This window comes from Juglans microcarpa x Juglans regia, chromosome 5D (genome assembly GCF_004785595.1).
Source record: "Juglans microcarpa x Juglans regia isolate MS1-56 chromosome 5D, Jm3101_v1.0, whole genome shotgun sequence".
Taxonomy (NCBI): Eukaryota; Viridiplantae; Streptophyta; class Magnoliopsida; order Fagales; family Juglandaceae; genus Juglans; species Juglans microcarpa x Juglans regia.
Window position 1 is genome coordinate 24,755,756 of NC_054602.1, and position 21,953 is coordinate 24,777,708.

Consider the following 21,953-nt stretch of genomic DNA (forward strand, 5'->3'; position numbering starts at 1 on the left):
ATTTTTTAAGCTTTTATTCGGGGACTTACAGACTGATGTTGGTAGCATAAAAGAAAGCATTTGATATAAAGGGTATGTACTTGCTACTGTTCTAATTAGCATTGTTTTGCCAGCTTGCGAAAGTAACTTCAACTTCCAACCTTCTAATTTATTATTGATTCTCTCCATTAAAACTGAGAAGCTATCCTTTTTGGAATGGTTGAGGGAGGTAGGGAGATCTAGATATTTCATTCTAGTTGAAGATGGCTGGCAGAATTTGGTTGATTGTAGCTTTGATGGAGGAGTCGGTATTTCTAGTGATGAAGATGGGATGTCTTGCTGAGATTGATTTTTTTTCCTGACCAAGCTTGATATGTTTCTAGATTTTTTGAAATTATTAGAGCACTCCTTTTCATAGCCTTGCCAAAAATGATTAAATCATCCGCAAAAAGAAGATGAGAGATTGGAGGGCAATCTTTATTTAGGCAAATACCTTCAAATTTACCTCGAGCTTCAAATCAAGCAATGAGTCTTGATAGCACCTCCATGCTGAGTATGAATAGAAAGGGCGATAAGGGTCACATTGTCTAAGTCCTCTCTGAGTCTTGAAAAGACCTATTGGGAATCTATTAATAAGGATAGAAAATGATGTTGTTGTCACAACCTCTTTATCACAGTGAACAAAAAATCCCTTTCTATATAATCGAAAGCCTTTTCTACATCAAACTTTATGGCCATTTGTCCTCTTTTTCCAAATTTTTTCTTCAAATGGTAGAATAGCTCATGAGGTATTAATGTAGTTTCTTTAATGTTGCACCCAGGAATAAAGACAGTTTGAAGAGGAGAAATTATTCTATGAAGCATGGTTTTGAGTTTATTCACCAGGATTTTTGTAATGATTTTATAGATAATATTTGTCAGATTGATTGGCCTATAGTGGTGAGGGGAGCTTGATTGGGACATTTTGGGATAATGGCAATATTAGTTTGGTTCATTTGTTTCAGCATTTAGCCATTAAGGAAAATGTTTTGGATTGATGTTTTGCACAAATTCTTAATTTTCTTGTGATGGATGGTTCAAGAGATATTTTAGGAGTTGGTCACAAAAGTGAGGAATGCATTGAGATTGATGAAGTATTTATTGGCAAGATGTGAGAAGTTTAAGGTTTTGTACAAAATAAAGTGATTGATTGTTTTTCAGGTGCTGCAAGCTAGTGTGCCATCCATCTTTGACCGCTGGGTGTGCCCACTAGTTCAAATTGCACATTTTAATTTCTTTTCTTTTCTTTTTACATTTTTTTAAACATCTTTAAATGTTTTTAAAAAATTAAAAAAAATACACAAATACACTAAAAGTCACTTATTTCATCATTAAGCAAAAAAGAAATTAAAAAAATTAAATACATGAATGGTCAAAATAAGAGAGCAAATTCATGGAGCATACTATTATTTTCCAAAAAGATATCGCGTCTTAATGTTAAAACAAGATGGAACACCATACATCTAACGTGGAAACAATCAACAAAAGTCAAAAGGTATGCTTTGTCTTTTTGTCAAGAGAATAAAAACACAGTGGTCCTCTCTTCAGGGTGAGCTATTTTAGTTTTGATTGGTGTCAAGGCTAGCTTGTTTCTTAAGCTCGAGTCTGTAGAGATTGTAACCATGTTAGAAAATATTATGCGACATTGGGAATCACTGAAGCTGATAGAAGAAGCAAAAGAGGAGATCATCCTCTTAGATGATGCAATCTTTTCATCAAATATCAAAGGGAAACATTGTGCCTTGCAATGGTCTTTAATGATAGAACTGCAAACATAGAAGCTTTTAAATTGACCATAGCTAAAGTACGGAACATAGAGGGCTGGATCACTTTTAAAGAGCTCGGTACAAACTAGATCCTTTTGGAATTTCAACTTTACTTAAATAAACAAGAAGTGGTGCAAGGGAGGCCATGGTATTTTGACCATCATCTCATCTACATGAAAGAGTTCAAAGATGTGTTATCTCCTTCAGAGGTGCAATTCCATACTGAGCCTTTCTAGATTCAAATACACAAACTTCCGTTTGTAGGAATGAATAAGGATTTTGGAGTCCTAGTTGGCTCTAGCTTAGGGAAAGTCCTTGAGGTTGAGGTTGATACTGAGGAGTATGGCTGAGGCAGTTTCTTAAGAATCAAAGTTGAAGTTAACATTACCAAGCCCCTCCCAAGAGGTCGTTTTCTCTAGTTTAGTGATAAACAATACTGATTTCTTTTAAGTATGAACGACTTCTCATGTTTTGTTTCAAATGTGGTCAATTTATGCACAAGAAAGAAAAGATGTCACCAGAGTCTCAGGCCAAGGACCAGTATGGCCAATGGTTACGTGTAAGCTTCTTCTCTTCAAAAGGAGTCTTCTTGAAGAAGTACAGTGGCTCCGTGAAGCATGAGCACCATGACTCCTCCTGGAGATGGAACCCAAAGGAGGAGGCAGGCAACAACCCCAAATTTGGGGAGTCCACCTCACAAATAGTTAACAAGGCACCCATCCTGGTTAATGCAGCAGGAATTAAGGGTGTCAACTCAACCCATGATAATGGTTTTTTAACAAAGGAAGCACATGTGTATTCTATTGATTGCACTCCTCTTGCACTCAGAGATCTCGTGATTTGCTCCTTTTCTGGATTCTTTACTCAAAACCAGGATAGTCTTCCCAAGGACCCTGCTAAGTTTCCCAATCAGGTAAGTCCTTTGCATCCTATATCTCCTTCTATTGCAGGTGAGGGTATGCTAATATTTGAGGACTTTACTTTTAATAACCCCTCAAAGTCAAACCAGCTGGGTGATCCTGCTAAGCATGACCTCGAAAACAAGGAGAATACCTTTAACAAGCCTATGAGAGGCAAATCCTGGAAAAGAAAGGCAACATGGCAACTCTCTGCCCTCTCAGATGTAACAAACAATATTGGTGATCCTCATTTTGTGACAAATGTTAAGAGGACTACTAGGGAAGGGGTTAGTTCTTGAACTACCCACGCAAACAAGAAACAAAAGCAACAACTCAAGCCTAATTTGAGCAAAACTCAGGCATATGTGGTGGAGGCTGCAATGCAGCCCCACCAGTCCCAATAAACTGCTTGAGTTGGAACTGTCGAAAGCTTGGGAACCCTTGAACAGTTCAAGAACTTCACCTCTTGGTGAAATCAAAGCAGCCCAGCTTGGTTTTTCTCTTAGAAACCAAGTGCAGCCATGGTAAAATGGAAAGACTTAGAGCTAAATTCGGATATGAAAAATGTTTTTGTGTGGAAAGTAAAGGCAGGAGTGGGGGTTGGCATTATTGTGGAACATTACGACAGTTGTTGAGGTGCTAACCTACACCAATTGGCAATCTGCTATGTTAAAACTCCCTTCAGAATCATTAAGATGGCAAATCACTGGATTTTATGGACACCCAAAAACTGTTAAAAGACATGAGAGATGGAACTTGTTAAAGGTTTTAAAACCTGATGATAATATCTCTTGGCTTTGGTGATTTTATTGAAATTACCCATCAAAGGGAGAAATATGGGGCCTCCAACAGGCTATACAAGCAAATGGTTCAGTTCAAGGATGCACTATCCTTTTGTGGTCTATACAATTTAGGTTTCAGTGGTGACAGATACACATGGACAAATAATTAGGGAAATGAGTCAATTCACAAAGGAAAGTCTAGATTGGGCTTGTGGCAATACTCCATGGATTAACAACTTTGCCAATCATTCAGTGTCTCACTTAGTTTGCTCTGAATCAGACCACAAACCTATTCTAGTCTAGACAAACGATCAGCTCACTATGGGGGAGAAAAGAGAGGATATTCAGGTTCAAATCTGCTTGGATAAAATAGGAGGATTGTGGGGACCTCATCAAGAGTGACTGGGAATCTTCAGCCAGCAAACCAAGCAGCTTACAAAGAACCCTGTAAGGTCTTAAATTCTATCAAGAAGAACTGAAGGCCTAGAGCAGGATCAAACATAGGGACAAAGGGCGAATCCTCAAAGAAAAAAATGAGCAGCTTAAACTCCTGCAAGAAAAAAATCAAGGCAACATACATGAAGAGATTAAAAATGTTCAGCAAGAGCTTAATTCCCTTATGAATGCTGAAAATATAAAGTGGCAACAAAGAGCAAAACAGGCTTGATTGAAGGATGGAGATCGAAACACTAAGTATTTCCACAAATGTGCAAGTCAAAGAAAGAAGACCAACACAATCAGTAGCATACAGTCACCTTCAGGCCAAGAAACTCGAGATCCTCGGGTAATATGCCTTGTGTTCTAGGATTTTTTTCAATGATCTTTTATCAACCTCTCAACCAGCTGGTATAGAGGAATGTCTGACCCCAATGAAGTAGGTTGTTATAGAGGAAGTGAACTCTACTCTATCAACAATTTTCACTACAGTAGAGATCAAAGAGGCCATATACAGTATGAACCCTCTAGGCTCCCTTGGGCCTGATGGTTTCCCTACACTATTTTTTCAAGAATATTGGGACACAGTCGGAACTCGTGTATGTGAGGCAACCTTAAAGGTCCTAAATGTTAGTAAGTGGGATGGAAAACTCAATGAAACCTTTATAGCCCTCATCCCTCAGAAGTTGAATCCATCCATTGTCACTGATTTCAGACCTATAAGTTTATGTAATGTCCTCTACAAAATCATTGCTAAAACTTTTGCAAATAGGTTGAAAACAATCTTACATGATATAATTTCCCCTACCCAGACATCATTTATTCCAGGGAGACTCATCATTAATAATGTCATTGTTGCCTTTGAATCCTTACATACGATGAAGGCTAGATTAAAAGGGAAGCATGGATACATGGCTCTGAAACTAGACATGAACAAAGCCTATGACAAAATAGAGTGAAACTTTTTGAAATCTGTCATGAAGAAAATGGGATTTTTAGCAACCTGGATAGACCTCATCATGAAATGTGTTACCTCAGTGACCTTTTCTATCATTATAAATGGAGTGCCATAGTCTTTCTTCTGTCCAACTCGAGGCGTTAGGCAAGGAGAGCCCATTAGGCAAGGAGAGCCCCTCTCCCCTTACTTTTTCATTTTGTGCACAGAAACTCTAAGTTGCCTCATCAACCAAGCTAAATAGATTGGTTTGATCACAAGTTTACCAATTCAAAAACATCATTTGTACATCAATCATCTTTTTTTTGCAGATGACTCCCTATTATTTTGCAAAGCAAACTCCATAGAATGGAGTTAACTCTATCACTTGTTGGAAACCAATGAGAAAGCATCAGAAACAAGGAAAAGACTTCCCATCTTCTTTAGCCAAAACACTAGAGAACAAACCAGAGAGATTGTCACAAGCATTGATAGAATTAAAGGGACCAAATCCTATGAGAAGTACTTGGGTTTACTAGCTCTAGTTGGTAGGTCCAAGTGTCAGTCTTTCAAAGGTATCCTAGACAGAGTGCAAGCTAAATTGAGCAGCTAGAAGACTAAATTGCTTTCACAAGCAGGAAAGGAGACATTAATTAAAGCAGTGATCCAGGCTATCCCAACTTATAGCATGGGGATTTTCAAATTGCCAAAATAGTTGCTACATGATCTTAACAAGCTAGTCAGGTCCTTGGTGGGGTCAGCAACCTCAAGAACACAAGATCCACTGGGTAGCATGGAAACATATGAGCAAATCCAAGAAAATAGGAGGATTGGGTCAATGGGATTTTGGAAACTTCAATTGTGCTCTCCTAGCAAAGCAATACTGAAGAATCATCTCCTCTCCAAACTCTCTTTCTACTTGGGTCTTAAAAGAGAAATATTTTAAGAAGTGTTATTTCCTCACTGCAAAGAGAGGCCACAATTCTTCCTTCCTTTGGCAGAGTTTTGTTTCTGTAAAATCTTTGCTCGAGGAGGGCTTAATTTGGCATATTGGTAATGGAGAATCTGTGGAGATATGGAATGACAAATGGATTTCCAAGCAATCCACATACAAACCATAGGGCACAATCAGATTCCTGCCTATTGATTCCAAGGTTGCTATCCTCATCAATAAGACCACCCACCAATGGAACCTACCACTGGTCGAAGCCGTATTTAATAGAGCAGAAGCTGATCTACTCAAAAGAATCCCCCTCAGTCCTTACTCAAAACCAGATAGATTGATTTGGAAATGCTCCACCTTTAGTGCTGTTACTGTCAAAACTGCTTACTACCTCAAATCAGAGATGGATCATCATAATTGGGGCCAATCTTCTGAGTCCATAAAGGAGGATGTGTCCTGGACTAAACTGTGGCAACCAAAGATCCCCAATGTCGCTAAAACTTTCCTATGGAGGGCCTGCCTAGATGTCATTCCTTCAAAAGCAAAGTTGTACCAAAAAAGGGCTATTGCTAATGATTCTTGTCCTATATGCAAGCTACACCCTGAAACAATTGAACATGCTCTTTGGGACTACTCATCTGCTTAGGATGTATGGAGTCAAAGTGTGAAGAAGATCCAAAAATCCAGCTTGTTTTTGAAGTCTTTCAGGAACTTTATGGAAGTGCTATTTGAGACTCTAGAAGATGAGGAGATGATGGAATTTGCTCTCAAAGCTTGGAAGATCTGGAAAAGAAGGAATGAGTTTGTTTTCAACAATGTCTTCCTACACCCTAACTCTATTATCCAAACAGTCAGGCTTCTTATCGAAGACAACAACCAGGTCCAACAAACAGCTAAGAAGTCCTCTACTGTCATGAGTGGCCTCTCCATGGGAAGTTCCTGCTCGAGGCAAATTGAAGCTAAATTGGGATACTGCCCTTGACAAAACCAAGGTGGGGGGTTGAGGCTGTTATCCGAGACTGGGAAGGAAAGGTGAGAGCTACTTTGAGAATGAACCAGGCCCTCTTCCCTGATCCTTTACTAGCAGAAGCTTTTGCAGCTTTTCAAGCCTCTTTGTTCAACAAGACACTAGGGTGGTAGGATTTGATCATGGAAGGTGACTCTTTGCAAGTAATTAACTGCCTCAAAGCCATAACAGATACAGACTCATATGTTGGTGTACTGATCAGGGACACAAAGTCTACTTTAGACTCTTTTACAACTTGGACTATGAGGCATACTGTGAGAGCTTGTAATTCTATAGCTCATGCCTTATGTCAAGATGCTCTAAGCATCAGTAATAGTATCTTGTCTGTAGATGCTATTCCTCTTTGTCTCCAAACTTTGATTTAAGTTAATGTCAATACAGGATACTCTTTCATTTAAAAAAAAAAAAAAAGAAGAAAAGGAGAAAAAGAAAAAAAAGAAAAAGGACTTTGATGACAAAGATGGTGAAGGGGAGACAACGCCTTTAGGGCCACCAATATTTGAAGATTGGGGAAATGTCCTATTTTTTGTATAATTCTTAAAGTTCAATTATAATATCACATTAATTGTCTCGAGTTTATTATATATGACATAAAAAAGAACCAGTTTCCCGTTACCTATCTATTGGGTCGCGGAGATGTTAAACCTATTACCCTCAGTTATAGTCATATCATGAAATTATTAATGATGCAATAGAAGGATTACGATTAACTATAATTATTATACCAAAAATGGTAACTAAGAAACTATCAAATATATACCACCGATCTTCACAAGTACGAGTTTACAATACTATCCCTTGTCTCACTTGACATCAACTCGTTAATTTAAAATAAATTGTTCCACAACTGTTTTAAATTGCAAAATGTATCTGCTACAATGTTTTATTTAAGAGAAAAACTTCTCATCAGTAATGCTATTAAAGGGCTGGACTGTGGTAAAGGGTATCTCATCAGTAATTATCATCTCTACAAGCATATCCCTCAACATCTTCTCACTGGATTGACGGATGACCAATTTCTTAGTCTGTATACCATCAATGGCAGTAGAAGTTTGGTAACTGAGGTTGGTTTGATCAGTGGCTACCAATCCCTTCGTGATCTTATATCGTTGGCAACCATTTAGATGTGCTATTAACACACTAGTGACTTGCTTCTTCGAATGGCATCCACAAAGTTGCACACAGTGATGACATCTTGCTATCGTGTTCGCAATATCACTAGGAATTTTGGTGAAATGCTCTCATGTCCACGACCTTTTTTTAGAAGGTCATAGTGGTTTATCTTGCTCAATAGGCATCTCATCCTCTTCGTTTAACATATCCTTATCCTCTATATCTACTGGAAGTGGGAGTCGACTACTCGCACAAGATGTAGCTGCTCTAGATGTGACTGTAGGGGTGGAAGTACCCACCGGTATAGGAGATGTAGCATTGGCATCTGCCACATCCCCTTGTAGACGATCATCTCCACTAGGTCTAGGATTCACATCACAATCAGAGAAGCTGAAAAAATAAATTAGAAACAAAAAATTAGTTTAAAAAATAACTAGGCTATATTAAAAGGCATCAACTCATTTAAGATGGAGAAAAATAAATTAGAAGCTAAACATAAACAAACATATATGAAACTACCATAATGAAACTATAGTAAAAATTAAAGGTAACCACAAGCAAACCCAATATGAATATGAATAGAGATGTTAGAAAAACCCCTTATTAGTCTACCGAGTGAAATAGGCTGTTGGTGAAGATGCCTGTCGGCACAGCTGGGTTTATTCATTCATGTATCAGTTATACCGAGCCTCTTCTTCTTTTTTTTTTTTTTCATTGTGTGGTAAGGTGTGTTGGGGCGGGGGGCTTCTTATTGTCCTTGTGAATTGTAGTGTCGAGAGACTCGAGCTGTTGTATATTAGGCTATCCTGTTTCTGCCAAAATGATTAGAGCTAAAATTGGCGCGTTTCCAAGCAATTGAAACGATAAGCCAAGCCAACAGAAGAATCTTGTTGACTGTTATAGCACAATCCATACCAATCACTAGTTAGAGCTATAATTCGGATTCCCCGTCAATCGAGGAAATAAAATGGGGAGAAAAGGACTGGGAGGGCGGGATCAAGAGAAAAAAGAACATTTATATATAAGAAAGATGCTAAATACATTCATTGATAGAATACTTACAAATATATTTTATCAAACACATTGCATGCATACAACACAACTTACAAACACATTACATATTTCCTTATTACAAAACAACTTCACAAGAATTACAACAATCAATCCCAAAACAAACTAATTCCAGACAATTAAATTCCAACAACATTGGTAAAAAAGAATACATAAAATTATATTCCTTGATTTAATTTTAGGGCTTGGAATCGGGTACTCTTACCAGAGGCTGAAGTTCGGAATCCTATTGCACACTACGGAGGCGCAAAGGGGACCGACAACAACAGAGAGGGAACGAGGTAGCGAGGTTTACTAGTTCAAAATACTTCAGATTTTAAAGAAAAGAAAAAGGGAAAGGAAGAAGGGAAGGAGGTCCTGCGTTTTGGACCTCTTTTGTGATGAAACGACTAATGTGGATTGACGTCATTTAATATATTTTTTTTAAAATCGGTGACTCCCTATTCGGAGCTACTCTGAACTCCAACTCCGATTTTTGACCACTCCGACTCAGTTGGAATTAGAGCAGAAGTTGAGCAGAGTTGAAATTTTCGAAAATTTGCATAATCCTAGGACCAGGAGCTAGCTTTGCAAGGAGAGTGTCATGGTACAGGGAACTTATTGAAGAGGAAGCCAAGCCTTTTATTTCACTTAGCTTCATTGATGGGTCTGAATGGATTAAGTTGTAATTAATCCACAATTTTTGTTTAGTTTTTTTTTTTCTTACAATTATTGATCACCTTTGTAAAAGTCTTGATATTGTGAAGTGCTTCTCTTATGTTGGAAAAAGTATGAGAAACAGTTAACAACTTATAAGTTCTTGTATATTTCATAATTTAGAGTGGAAGTAATAGATAGTCTTTGTATATGGTTTTTTGATAAGTAGTTTTTGTACATATCTAACCTCTATTAAGTCGAAAAGATCATACTATATGGAATTCTGGAATGTAGAGACAGGTGGAGGTAAAATATAAAATTCAATAAAATTAAATTAAATTAAAAAAAAAAGTGATTTCACTTGAATCATTCGGGTTAGATTGGACCGGTTTGTTGCGGTCGGGTCGGGTCGACCCGGTGTTCGTTAATCGGGTTGCAGGCCTAGCAAGAGGCAGAAAACGTCGTGTAGCGGAGGAAATGGAAAAACAATATTTTTGATTCTAGGTGGAAATCTCTTTCCATATCACTGTTTGAGATCAATAAATTAGACGTGACTGTTTGGACTTTGCACTTCCCAATTTTGTGCATAAACCTTAAGATTAATAAATAAACACTTACAATGGGAAGCACATTCATTTTACATTAAAAGTAATATTTGATTTATAATATTTAAACTTTAAAATTTATCTTTTAAATTAAATTATATTACGTAAATAGTATGTAGTGCATATACTTTAGAATAATAGTACTCTATTACTTAAACTCTATAACTAAAAATCTTAAAACTAAAAACTATATTATTCACACTAATCTTATGCATGATTTGGATAATAAAACCATCTCAATTAATTTAATCTAATCATTACAATTTTTTCAAATTAAAAATATATATAATAAATAATTCAATTTTTTAAAATTTTAAAATCAAAATAATATTAAAAATAATATTTTATTTAATTTTCATCTCATTTCATCTCAGCTCACTATCCAGATCGGCTCTTAGGACTCTTTTAAATAGTGAGATGAAATGATTTTAGATGAATTGAATAAAATATTATTAGAATATTATTTTTTAATATTATAATTATTTTGAGATTTTAAAAAATTAAATTTTTTATTATATTTTATATAAAAATTTATGAAAATTGTAATAATAAAATAAAATAAATCGAAAGTTTATTTTATCCAAACAGGCCTTAATCATTCAGGCAATAAACCGAAGGGAAGGACAAATACGTCTACAAGGGCCGAGATGTGCTTATAAAAGACGCGATTAGAGGGCGCAATGTTCCGCCCACGCGTTTACGTAGGGACTAAGGAACAGCGCGCATTGCAATATAAGGAAGTAGCGAGGACGCTCTCTTCGCACTCTTCGTTTCTCAGAAACAGTTGAACTGTCCCAGTGAGAGAAAGAGGGGGTGTGTGAGCCAGCGATGGGCTCGTCTCTCACTGCGATTCTTCTCCTCCCTCTCTTTCTCTCCCTCTTCATCACAAGTGCCAGCCACGAGACCACCACTCTCAAAGGTATTGTTTTCTCTCATGTTCTTTGCGTTCATTGAATTTGTTACGCCTCCGTTCGCTTGCTGAGTAAAAGCGAAAATAAAAGAGAAACTGACAATTTATTAATGATTTTTTATGGGTTGGGGATCCGAGAAATAAAAGTTGCTTCTTCGCTGGCTTAGTGGTTGTTCCAGCTTGGTTCAAGCGTTTTTCTCTTAGGGTTTCTTTGAGTATTTATTTATTTATTGGTATCTACTAGGCGTGCTTACATCGAAGTGAAAACTTGAAGATATTGATATGGGTATTTGATGTAATAATACCCAAAGAAATGTAAGCCTTTGAATTAGTTGACAACTTGAATCCTACAGATTGCCAATTGTGTGAGTTTGATTTTGTTGGTTCTCGCAGATCCGTTTGAGGATCGAATAGTTGTTGCAGATGGAATGTTTTATGAGTGATTAGTGCTGTTTACTTGAGATACATGAAAAAGTTTTCCCACCGTTAAATTCTCATTGAAATAAATCCGCTTCTCCGGAAACACAAATTCCGCCTTTTTAATGCACAGAAAAAACCCGCACTCGCACCCACAAACATATGGGTTTTGGTATCTCGACTCATTTTGATATGGTATTCTGCTTCAAGGAATTTTGAAGAACTTGATTTATACTTCTATTTCCGTTTTATGGGTTTGTTTGTGTATTCGGTAACAATTTCACATTTTAAAATCACAGGTGTTGATCTTGAAAACCCTGCTATAGTTGTTTTCCCATCCCCGCTTTCTGGGTATTCAGCTTCCCGTGGCTCTAAAGAAGCTTTATTGTGTGAACGTGTTCAAGTTTCTGGTCTCTCAAGATTGAGACTTGGGAGTTATGCCAGTTCTCTGCGGGTTACCTTGTCTCCATCTGTTGAAATCCCAGAGAGACTCCATGGCAAAATTCAGGTTTGTTTTCACGGGTAAGTAAATTCTCTCTCTCTCTCTCTCTCTCTCTCTCTCACACACACACACACACACATACACACGTGCGGGCGCACATATCATGTAGAAAACTTTTAAATGCAATCTTTTTTTTTGAATGTTGTTCTAACTCTTAAAATATTCACAGAAACAACTCACGTGGCTTATGTCAGTGTGAAGATGATGAGTGGAAGTATTTTAAGGGGTTATGGAGCTCATTCATGTCACCTTATGAGGATAGATATATTGATGTCAAGTTCTTTGGTGAAGTATCTGGTTCTGTCACGGTTGCTGTTGAAGAAGGTCTGCCTTCACCTCTTTGCTCTTTGTGCTGTATTGAAACCCCTAACGATTTTCAATATGTTTATTTGATATTCATCTTAATTTTTATGGTTTCTGTACAGATTTTCAGCAATGGCGCCTTGCATGTCTTGCACTAGGATTCGTTTTACTACTCCTGGCTCCAATTGTCAGCAATTGGGTTCCCTTTTACTATAGCAGTTCCATGTTGATTGGCGTTTTTCTTGTCATTATAATCATACTTTTTCAGGTATTTGATTATTTAATATTTTATTCTATTGGAACTTTGGGAATGCTTGCAATATATGATCCCTTTTCTTCAATTTTTTGAGATAGTGTTCTACTTCATACTTTGGTAGTGTCGGAATTGTTATTTTTTATTAGAAAATCAAACAGTAAAAAACTCCTATGCTGTTACTGAAGTGAAGCTTTATAGGTTGAGACAAGGAGGAGTTTAAGAAATTTTGCAAACGGCAGGTCAATTATTCAATGCTTGATCTCCATAAAAAGGAAAAAAATATTTATTAGTTTGACAAATTTTGAATGATCCTATGCTTTGAAAATTCTCCTTGTGTAGATCAAGCAGCTCACTTGGGAAATAATTTACAATGAACTATTTTATGTCCTATTTTTATCCCTATCGTTCCATTATTATAGATGGGTAGGTCAGTGTTGGTGAAAGCATTAGGCACACTTAAGCACAAACACAGTCTAGAGCTTAGGCTCAAAGTGCTAGTGCCCATCTGATTGAAGTAAAGCGCACGTTTTTTGGAAATGATGCATAATAACATAATCCATGGCATACAATAAAAAAAGTATAAAAGCAAATATATTTAGTGTAATAACTCAATTTATTAGAGTATTATGCAACATGACAATTAAGTAATGCTCAAATTACATAAGATTTAAATATAATGTTTTATATATTTCTCTTGTTTACTAAATATACACATTTATGATATTTGATAGCTGTAATCAAATTGAAGTGCATGGTTGATTAAAATCTACTAAAAGGCATGGCCAAAAGAGGTAAAAATATTGTAGGTATTGTCTTAAATGCTAACATAAGCATTCAAATATCAATCATCTAGAAAGCGGACTTGGACTATTATATTAGGTTTAAAGCCTATCCATCATATATGACATCATGTTCTACCATAATACGTTGACTTTTTGATGATGAGGAATCACAGAGACTTGCAAAAACAACATATCTTTTTTCCTGGTTAAACTTCTGACTCATGTAATGTGTCCCCATCATATGAATCAGGTACATCATCAGTTTTTCACTGATGGGATGTGGCCCCTAGAAATTGTTTGCACCCAATGGTTGAAACTTTAGACCTGGAGGGAGTATACCACTTGAGACAACCCCTGGGGGTTCATAGCACGTTAATGGTCTTCAATATGAACTAAATCTTTGAGAATATTTGTTTTCTAGGTCTTGAATTGATATTTTATTTTATTTTCAAAGATATTACAAAAGTGTGCTTTTATTTATGTGCTTTAAGCTCACACAAAAAGCACCTGAAATGCGCTTTTTGTCAACACTAGTAGGTGCCATATTACACTAAGAATGAACTATTCAGCAGTCTATTCAATATATGGAGGAGTTAGTATATACCAAGCCTATATGAGTTTGTGCTTAGAACAGTAAAACTTGTATGATCACTTAATCAAACTTGAGCTGTATGGGTTGAGAATTAAAAATGATTCAAGCTTGGGGATGCACTTTATATCTATAGCATTACAAACCCCAAATTAGAAACTAAAACCCAAAATCCAAGATCAATCCCCCCACCTGACCACACGAGGGTGGGAGACATTGGCACTACCATGCGGCAGTAAACTCAATACTTACTGAGAGAAGATATCATGAGAATTGCAATATTTCTTTTTGGCTAAAATATGGATCATGCATGACTATTTGATATGAACAGGGATTTATGCATTTTGTTGGTATGTTTTGTATGCACTATACTAAGAGTGCTATTGGATAATTAGGGCAGTGTGCAATCTGCTTACACCTGGAATGATTATCGGTGACCTTCACTTAAGTTGATAACTTCAATTGTAGAGCGAGCTTTACCGGTAAATAAGGAGTGAATGGTTGTAACCTATGTGTATGTAACAATGTAAAACATAGAGAGAACACAAACAAGAGGGAAAAACCATTTGTGCAAAATTGTGTTTGTTCATTACTGTTCCACTATATATACTACACATGCAATTGACGATTATACCCTCATGAGTTATACTTACTACTGTAATACCTCTAATAATACTCAAGAGGTAAGGACCCTACTCTTGGGAGTATGCTTCCTGAGGTCTAAGGTTTGACCTCTTGGGTGTAAACAATTTGTAGGGGCCAAGTCCCATGAAAAGTCAATGATTCACCTAATCTGTGTATGTGGGCATGTTACACTGGTCCAGGATTTAATCGTGTACATTTCATTCTGTGTCTACTTGGTCTCTGAAGTACCTCGTCATAAAATAATGTGTATACTCTTTTTGTTATGTTTATAGCTTGCAAGTGTGTAATTAATTTTCTTTAATAAATGATGTAGGGAATGAAGTTATTGCCAACTGGTAGGAAAAATGTTCTTTATCTAACCATGTATGGATCAGTGGTAAGTCTGCTTCGCTTTGCTTGGAATTCAGCATGTTTGATTTAATATGGAATGTGTATTGATCTTACTATCCACTTACTTTTGCAGCTTGGAGCTGGATCTTTCCTCATTCATCAACTTTCAATGTTTGTAAATTCAGTTCTTGTCAATTTTGGACTCAATGAAGAGATGCACAATCCAGTAAGTTCCTTTCTTTTATGTTCAGGTCATTGAAGGTAAGATCCTTGAATACTATATCCATAAGATAGAAGACTAGATGAATGCTAGCTAGTTGGCTGCCCAAAGGGAATTAATGGACCATTTTTCTTTGGGCTTAGATGCTCCTGGATTATGATGTTAATAAATGTATCTTTTAAAGCTAAGACAAGAAGAATGTTCAAAGAAATCTCATGAGAGAGAATCACATCAGTTTGGTGCTACTTCAGTACAAATCCTCTCTCTTAATTACTTGTACATTGAATAAGGGGAAGACACTAATTCTCCAGTTATGTGCATGTGATTCTTGCTCTATGATAACGTGTTCATATATGTCTGTCATGTTTTGTTGCCAGGTTAGGGATGTCCTGGCTCAAAATAAATGCATTCACAAACATTGTTACTTACCTAGGTTACTTCTATGCAGGTCTTTATATTTGTGCTAGTGGGAATTATCCTCGCTGGTGCTGCTTTAGGGTACTGGATTGTGAGGAAATTTGTAGTCTCAAAAGACGGAAGGGTGGATGTTGGTATAGCCCAATTTGTTAAATGGGCAATGAGCATCACTGGAACCACTGCTATTATACAGGTATCCTCTAATCTTCATGTTGGTTGCATACTTGACATTGAACTTAGTATTCACATGCTTAATATTGCTGGACTGATTAATGTATGTGAATACCACTGCATTATTTGATGTATAAATATTCTCTATTTTACATCTATTCTCAAAACATGAAAAGTAAATGTAGCAAGTATATATTACAATTTACACTCCATGTATACAATTATACTTGTGTGGGGAATCAACAAGTATGTTTGGAATATGAATTTTGCAATTTACAGTGACTTCTGTGATATATATATGTAATACTTTTGTGAAATTTCTGATGTGATTGGTATTATGTTCCCTCATTTTTTGTTATTCTAAAATTTCTATTCTTGGTTTAATTTTATGCTTTTATATTCTATGTCAGGGCACTCTTGATACTCCCTTAGCACTGGCGACCGTGGTTTCTTGTTGGGCTTTCCGCTATCTTATCTTATCGCTGAAGTGGCTTCCTGCGCTGTAAGTTCCATACAAGTTCCAATTTTAGCTTGTTCACATTTATGAAGTGAAAGCTTACTAGAAGTACTTGTGTTCTGAGCATAATCTCTCTTGAACCATTAATTTTAACATCCCATTCCCCTAGGTTTGAAAATAACTTCATTTTTAGAAATCTAGGGGACCCGGAATCCTACTAACCTTTAAAATCATTTACATAGAAGCCAGGTATAAAAGATTTCATAAAATAAAATAAAACATACTTCATTAAAAGTTTAAAGAAAGTTTGTGGAAGCACTTATTGGAAATCATTCAAGTCATGAGCTTGACAAAAGTAATTTATTAAATCTGAAAACCATAAAACTGAGCATATCATAAACTGTCTAGGCCTCTGCCCCACCTCCTTGGGTCAAGTCCCGTCCTGCAGCAACATTCTTACATTGAGAATAACCTAGGGTCATTAAAACATTTGGAACATACCAAACAATGAGTTAAATACCCAATAAGCAATACATCATGCAGTAAAAATAATTGTTTTTGATAAGTATGCAGTAAAAATAATATAAACATAGGATTTTCTTGAAAAAGGTGCATACTTAATACTGTAACATTTACTATGCATAACTCATTAAACTTGTCTTTCCTTTCTCTAATGGCCAGCACACCTTAACCCCCGTGTGCTGGGTTGCACTGATTCCACTGTCTATGACCACAAGGGGAACCACTTAACTTATCATATGGTGGATCACATTTAGGTATGTGGCTTGCACATCCGCCCATAACTGCATTTGTACCATGCATCTCTTATGGTTATTTTTAAAGCTTTTTTCATAACTTGTCTTTTATCTTTTTTACCATGATGCATGTAAAACGCATAATAACATAGCTCATTGTAGTCATAATTGAAACATATCATGATGATGTTAAACACATAATATAACATGACATTGAAACTCACCTTCATCATATCATAACTTGGAACCTAAAAAGGGGGTTTCAATGAAGGGCCATACATACATAATACATCAAAAACATTGTTTTCCATCCATGTAAGGGTATGATCATGCTACTTACATAATTTAGAAAACATGTGTTACAATGAAGGGTGTGATTATATGTATTGCTTACATAATTTAGAATGTTCATAGAGTTTTTACTTTCTTTTCAACTTGCTAGAGTGTAATTAGGTGTCTCTTTTTTATACTTCATGTGTATACGGGCTTTGCCTAGTTGCATTTGATCAATAAAGTTTATTAATTATAAAAAAAAAAAAAAATAATTTAGAAAACATGCGTGATAATGAAGGGCGTGATCATATTACTTACCTTGCAACTCTGGAACCAATGCCAAACTCTTTTTTGATTTTTAAAACTTGAGTCTGATCCCATTTGAACAGTCAGCCATCCTATTAGGGTTTAGTTAGGCCAAGAAACCCATCAAACCTGCTCCACTGTTGTTGTTAATTGTACATTTGTGGCTCAAACAGACATCGATCGGTGGTGATCATGACCATTGGTTACAGATTTTATCCAAATGTTTAAATGATGAAAATATCAATTTTTTAGCTTTTGGAGATACAAAAACATATATTAGGAGATCCTTGGGAACTGTTGAATGTTTCTGTATTATATAGCTTTCAGCGAAGGCCTATTCAGCCATTTGTATTCACTGCTCATACACTCCAGACTTTTCCATTTATTTTGTTATTTACTTTCAAAGTTTCCCAGTAATGCAGTTTTTTTTTATCTCTTGTAGGCATCAATCATTTTCTGTGAACGGGAATCCGTTGCTGAAACAGGAGAGAAAGATAACAGGGAAGCACAACCGTGCCGAATTCCATAGCAGGTCAGGCTCAGCTGGGAAGATGTGGTATAGTCCAAAGAATCAATCTGCTTGGTCCAACTCTCCAGTGGGAGGTATGTCTCGTTTTTGTTGTTTTCATGTTTATTGCACAGCAGATAGAGATACGGTATATTTGTCCAATTTAGTAGAAGCTATTTCTTGTTAGAACTTAGAAACAGTTGCATGACTATATCCCATCTCTGTTTTGGCCATTAGGTAACTTTTATGAGGTTAAAACACATTTTCAGTCCTTGTATTTGCAAATAGATTTCAATTAGGTCCTTGAAGTGATTTGACAATTAATTCATCTAGTATTATATAAGAGTAATGTAGATATAGACGCCAACTAAGATACAGTGACAACTAAGGAATGAGAAATGATATTTGCAATCTTAAGAGTATGCAAGCCCCATGTACTCCCTTTGAAAAAAAGGTGAAGTCCATCATTAAAAAAATGATTTTTCACGTGGTTCCCAGATTTAAACTATTTTTTCAAAGAGAGTGGCGAGGCTTGCATACCCTAAGACTGCAAATATCATTTCTCGTTATATAATGTCACAATACTTTAGTTGTCACAGAACCTTAGTTGTTTTAACATAAATTGCTGATATTGCATGAAATGTGATAAATTAATTGCTGACAATGGCAAATGCCAAGACATTTTCTCTCTCTCAATTCTCAAAGCTATATAGGACTTTACATCCAAGAAAACAAACTTCATTTATATTTACAAAAATTCCATGTCGACCTATAGAGGAAAGGAAATAGGGGAGGCTGATTTCTTTCAAGTTGAACTAATGCCCATCTGCCTTGGCGTTTTTTAATACAATCTTTGATTACTTATGGTGAAGGGAGAAACGAGTAAAAATTTTGGTTTTTTTTTTTTTTTTCTTCGGTTTCTTTAAGGAGAGATTGTAATTGAAACGTTCCTCGTTCCTTTAGGTCTTCCCTGCTTTTCTCATAAAGTCCTTTCAATGAAGTGATTTTATGTAGTAGCTTAACGATCTGTTCATTTATTTTCTTAAATATTTTTGGCATTTCATCAACCTTCTTTGACCTTCCATTGGTTGTGAATTTTCCATTGTGATGCACTTTCGTATATTTAATTGTTGCAGCTGTAATATCACCATCTTCTGGTACAAAGAATCAGCAAGAATACTATTCTACCTTCCACAACATGCGGAACCGAAAGAAGTTTACAGAGAAAGAGTGGGATGATTTCACACGGGAATCAACCCGCCAGGCTATTGCTGAATGGGCTGCATCCCCCGAATTCACTGATTGGATGATCGAGAATGCTGACCGAGTAAAACTCCTTCCAAGTGAGAGTTCAGATGAAACCATGGGAAGTGAATCAGATTCCACTGATGAGAATCTCACAGGGCGTTGTAGGCAGTTTAGGTTGATCAGTGGATAGAGGATCATACCGATCATGAATGCCTTTGCATGTAGCGTAGAATGTCTAACTGGCAGGCGACCGGATAGAAGGATTGACCAATAGTTGATACTTGGCCGAGTAACAAATGGGATATAGATAGATTCTAGGTCCAGATTTAGCGATGGTGGTTTGGTGTGTGAAATCTTCATCAGTATGGGAAAGCCTCACAAAAGTCTGCTAGAACTAGTTAACAATGGAGCAGTTCCCAGTATCGAAATTCTTCTCGTTACCAATGATCCTTCTTGCTTCCAGTATCTGCTTGTGATGTAACACAATGAGACGGCCCTAAGCACGTTTTTTGTACTATTTGTGTAATGAGGCTTCGTAGAAGTGTTATGCGATGTTTCCATTGATTCGTTTTTAGGGCCTCTCTTATTTTGCCTTTGTATTTAGGTATGTGAAAGAGAATTCGAGTAAAAGTAGCTTGTGGTTGAGATTTGGTTATTATTTTTTACTCAAATACAAGTTGAGTTTAAGCCTGTTTATATTTTATGTTCGTGACCAATTCCTTCATTTATTAAATAGAGTTGGAGTTTGTTTATTTTGATAAAACAAATTTTTATGATATCTTTAATAATCTTGTCTACAATTTTTGACAAATCAATTTTGATTCAGATGGCTTATGTATGTATATTAATTATATATATATATATATATGTGGAAAAATATATTTATTATCATTTTTATCATATTCCTCTCAGCATTTCTTGATGTGATATTAAATGATAGGTTCACAAGTAAAACATAATAAATAATTTTCAATCATTTAATATCATTTCATTGGATGATGAGAAAATGGATGATAAGTAATATTATTCTAAATCAATATGTAATGAAATAAAAATAAAGATATGATGACATAATGTAATTATATGTAATAAAAGGGATTTAGCTCTCGTTTGGTTACGCAAATTAGATGAGATATTTTGAATAATAGTGAAATTTTTTAATTAAGATGAGATGAGATAGTTTATAAAAAAAGTGTGTTTGGATCGTGAGATGAGATAAAATGAGATGAGATAACTTTTATTTTTTGAGATTTGATAAAGAGGTGGGTCCCACCAATGATTGAAAATTATTTAATAATTATTGGATAATAGTAATGATTATATTAATAAAAAAATAATATTTATTATAAATTAAAAAAATATATAAGCAAATTTAAATCCCAAATTATATTTTTTTGTTGTTGGCCGAAATTACTCTATATTCTCAAAAATTAAAATTTCTTTGTTAAAAGATATTATTCTAATTATGACCTATTTATTTTTCTCTATATAGGAAATTCGAAATTTTTTTATTCTAATTATAAATTAGAATAATTTTGATTATTGTAATAGATAAATTATAATTATATGTATTAAAAGTGTGGTGGATATTTTTTTCCCAATTTATTAGTTTCAAATTTCCTAACAAACTACATAACTATTTTTTTTTTTTTTTTTTTTAAGCAAGCAAGTTCATAGATAAACTAAGTGATTACATGACACTATATTCAATGGGTGTGAGTCCCAACAATCATCCCAAAACAAATAAATGCAACACAAGTGGAATAGAAAAAGAGGGATTCGGAACCAAAAAATGGCTTCCACCCATTTTCCACTAAGGGGAAGCCGCTTGAAGTGGTTTTAGCATAGTCTGATAAACAGACAGTGACTAAAAGTCGCAATGAATCAATGTGTACTGCATCTTGTTTGTCTGGATTGGTTGTAGGAGATTTCCACAACCACTTTTTCTTGATCATTGGTTAGGGAAAGCGGGAACATATGAACGTAGCAATCGGAGGATGCGTCGATATGCCGGCATAGGACCCTTCATTGTCTATCGAGGCGCGTGTGGTTCACGCACCACTCTAGGAAATAAGGTGGTGATCAGATCTGAGAGATCCGAAGCCACTGATCTTAGTGGTGCCGTGCATGACGGTGGGAGACTTGTTAGGACCTCGGTCAAATCTTTAAACATTGTGTTGTCCTAGTCTTGGTTCTCCTTGTGTTGACCGAATGCTCGTTCCTCTCTTGCTTGGTTATTGCGCAATGATAGCAATTTTGTTGAAGTGAGGTTAAGTGTTTAGGGTTGGTTTGGTGAATGGGAATGATGGAATAGATGAAAAGTGAAGGAACTCCAATGCATGCAAGGGCGCACGGCTATAGTGGAGGCACTAGGGTTGGCGCCACTTTGGTGTATGAGATTAGGGTTTGGAGTGGAATGGCTAGGGTTGGATGAGATCTTTAGGGATGACTTGATTGGATTATTGAGTGACTTAAGGAATGTTCCTAAAATCTCATATCTCAATATGGAAAGTGTTTGGCCGGCTATATAGATGGATATGGAATGGGATTAGGGTTCTTAAAGTTTAGGAACACTAATATAGTAAGTAGGACTTTCGGCTAGGGCAATTAAAGTATGGAAAGAATGGTGGTAGCC

General features: G+C 36.0%; 1 protein-coding gene across 2 annotated transcripts; it reads left to right on the forward strand.

The window, feature by feature from the left end:
• The first annotated feature begins 10,904 nt into the window (after window positions 1–10,904).
• On the forward strand, window positions 10,905–20,009 carry LOC121265310. Of its 2 annotated transcripts, none has more exons than XM_041168887.1 (10): window positions 10,905–11,148; window positions 11,856–12,078; window positions 12,228–12,382; window positions 12,484–12,629; window positions 14,947–15,009; window positions 15,097–15,189; window positions 15,632–15,793; window positions 16,182–16,273; window positions 18,005–18,165; window positions 19,207–20,009. In XM_041168887.1, the coding sequence occupies exons 1-10, from the start codon at window positions 11,058–11,060 to the stop codon at window positions 19,506–19,508; spliced, it is 1,488 nt and encodes a 495-aa protein (XP_041024821.1). In that variant the 5' UTR covers window positions 10,905–11,057; the 3' UTR covers window positions 19,509–20,009. The 2 variants fall into 2 exon arrangements, with proteins under 2 accessions (XP_041024821.1, XP_041024822.1); XM_041168888.1 differs by having other exon boundaries at window positions 18,029–18,165.
• Window positions 20,010–21,953: the final 1,944 nt, after the last annotated feature.

Coding starts and splice junctions, on each gene's coding strand:
- LOC121265310 (XM_041168887.1), top strand. CDS start 11,058: ATGGGCTCGTCTCTCACTGCGATTCTTCTCCTCCCTCTCTTTCTCTCC. Junction 12,383..12,483: donor CACGGTTGCTGTTGAAGAAG/GTCTGCCTTCAC, acceptor GTTTCTGTACAG/ATTTTCAGCAATGGCGCCTT. Junction 15,190..15,631: donor ATGAAGAGATGCACAATCCA/GTAAGTTCCTTT, acceptor ACTTCTATGCAG/GTCTTTATATTTGTGCTAGT.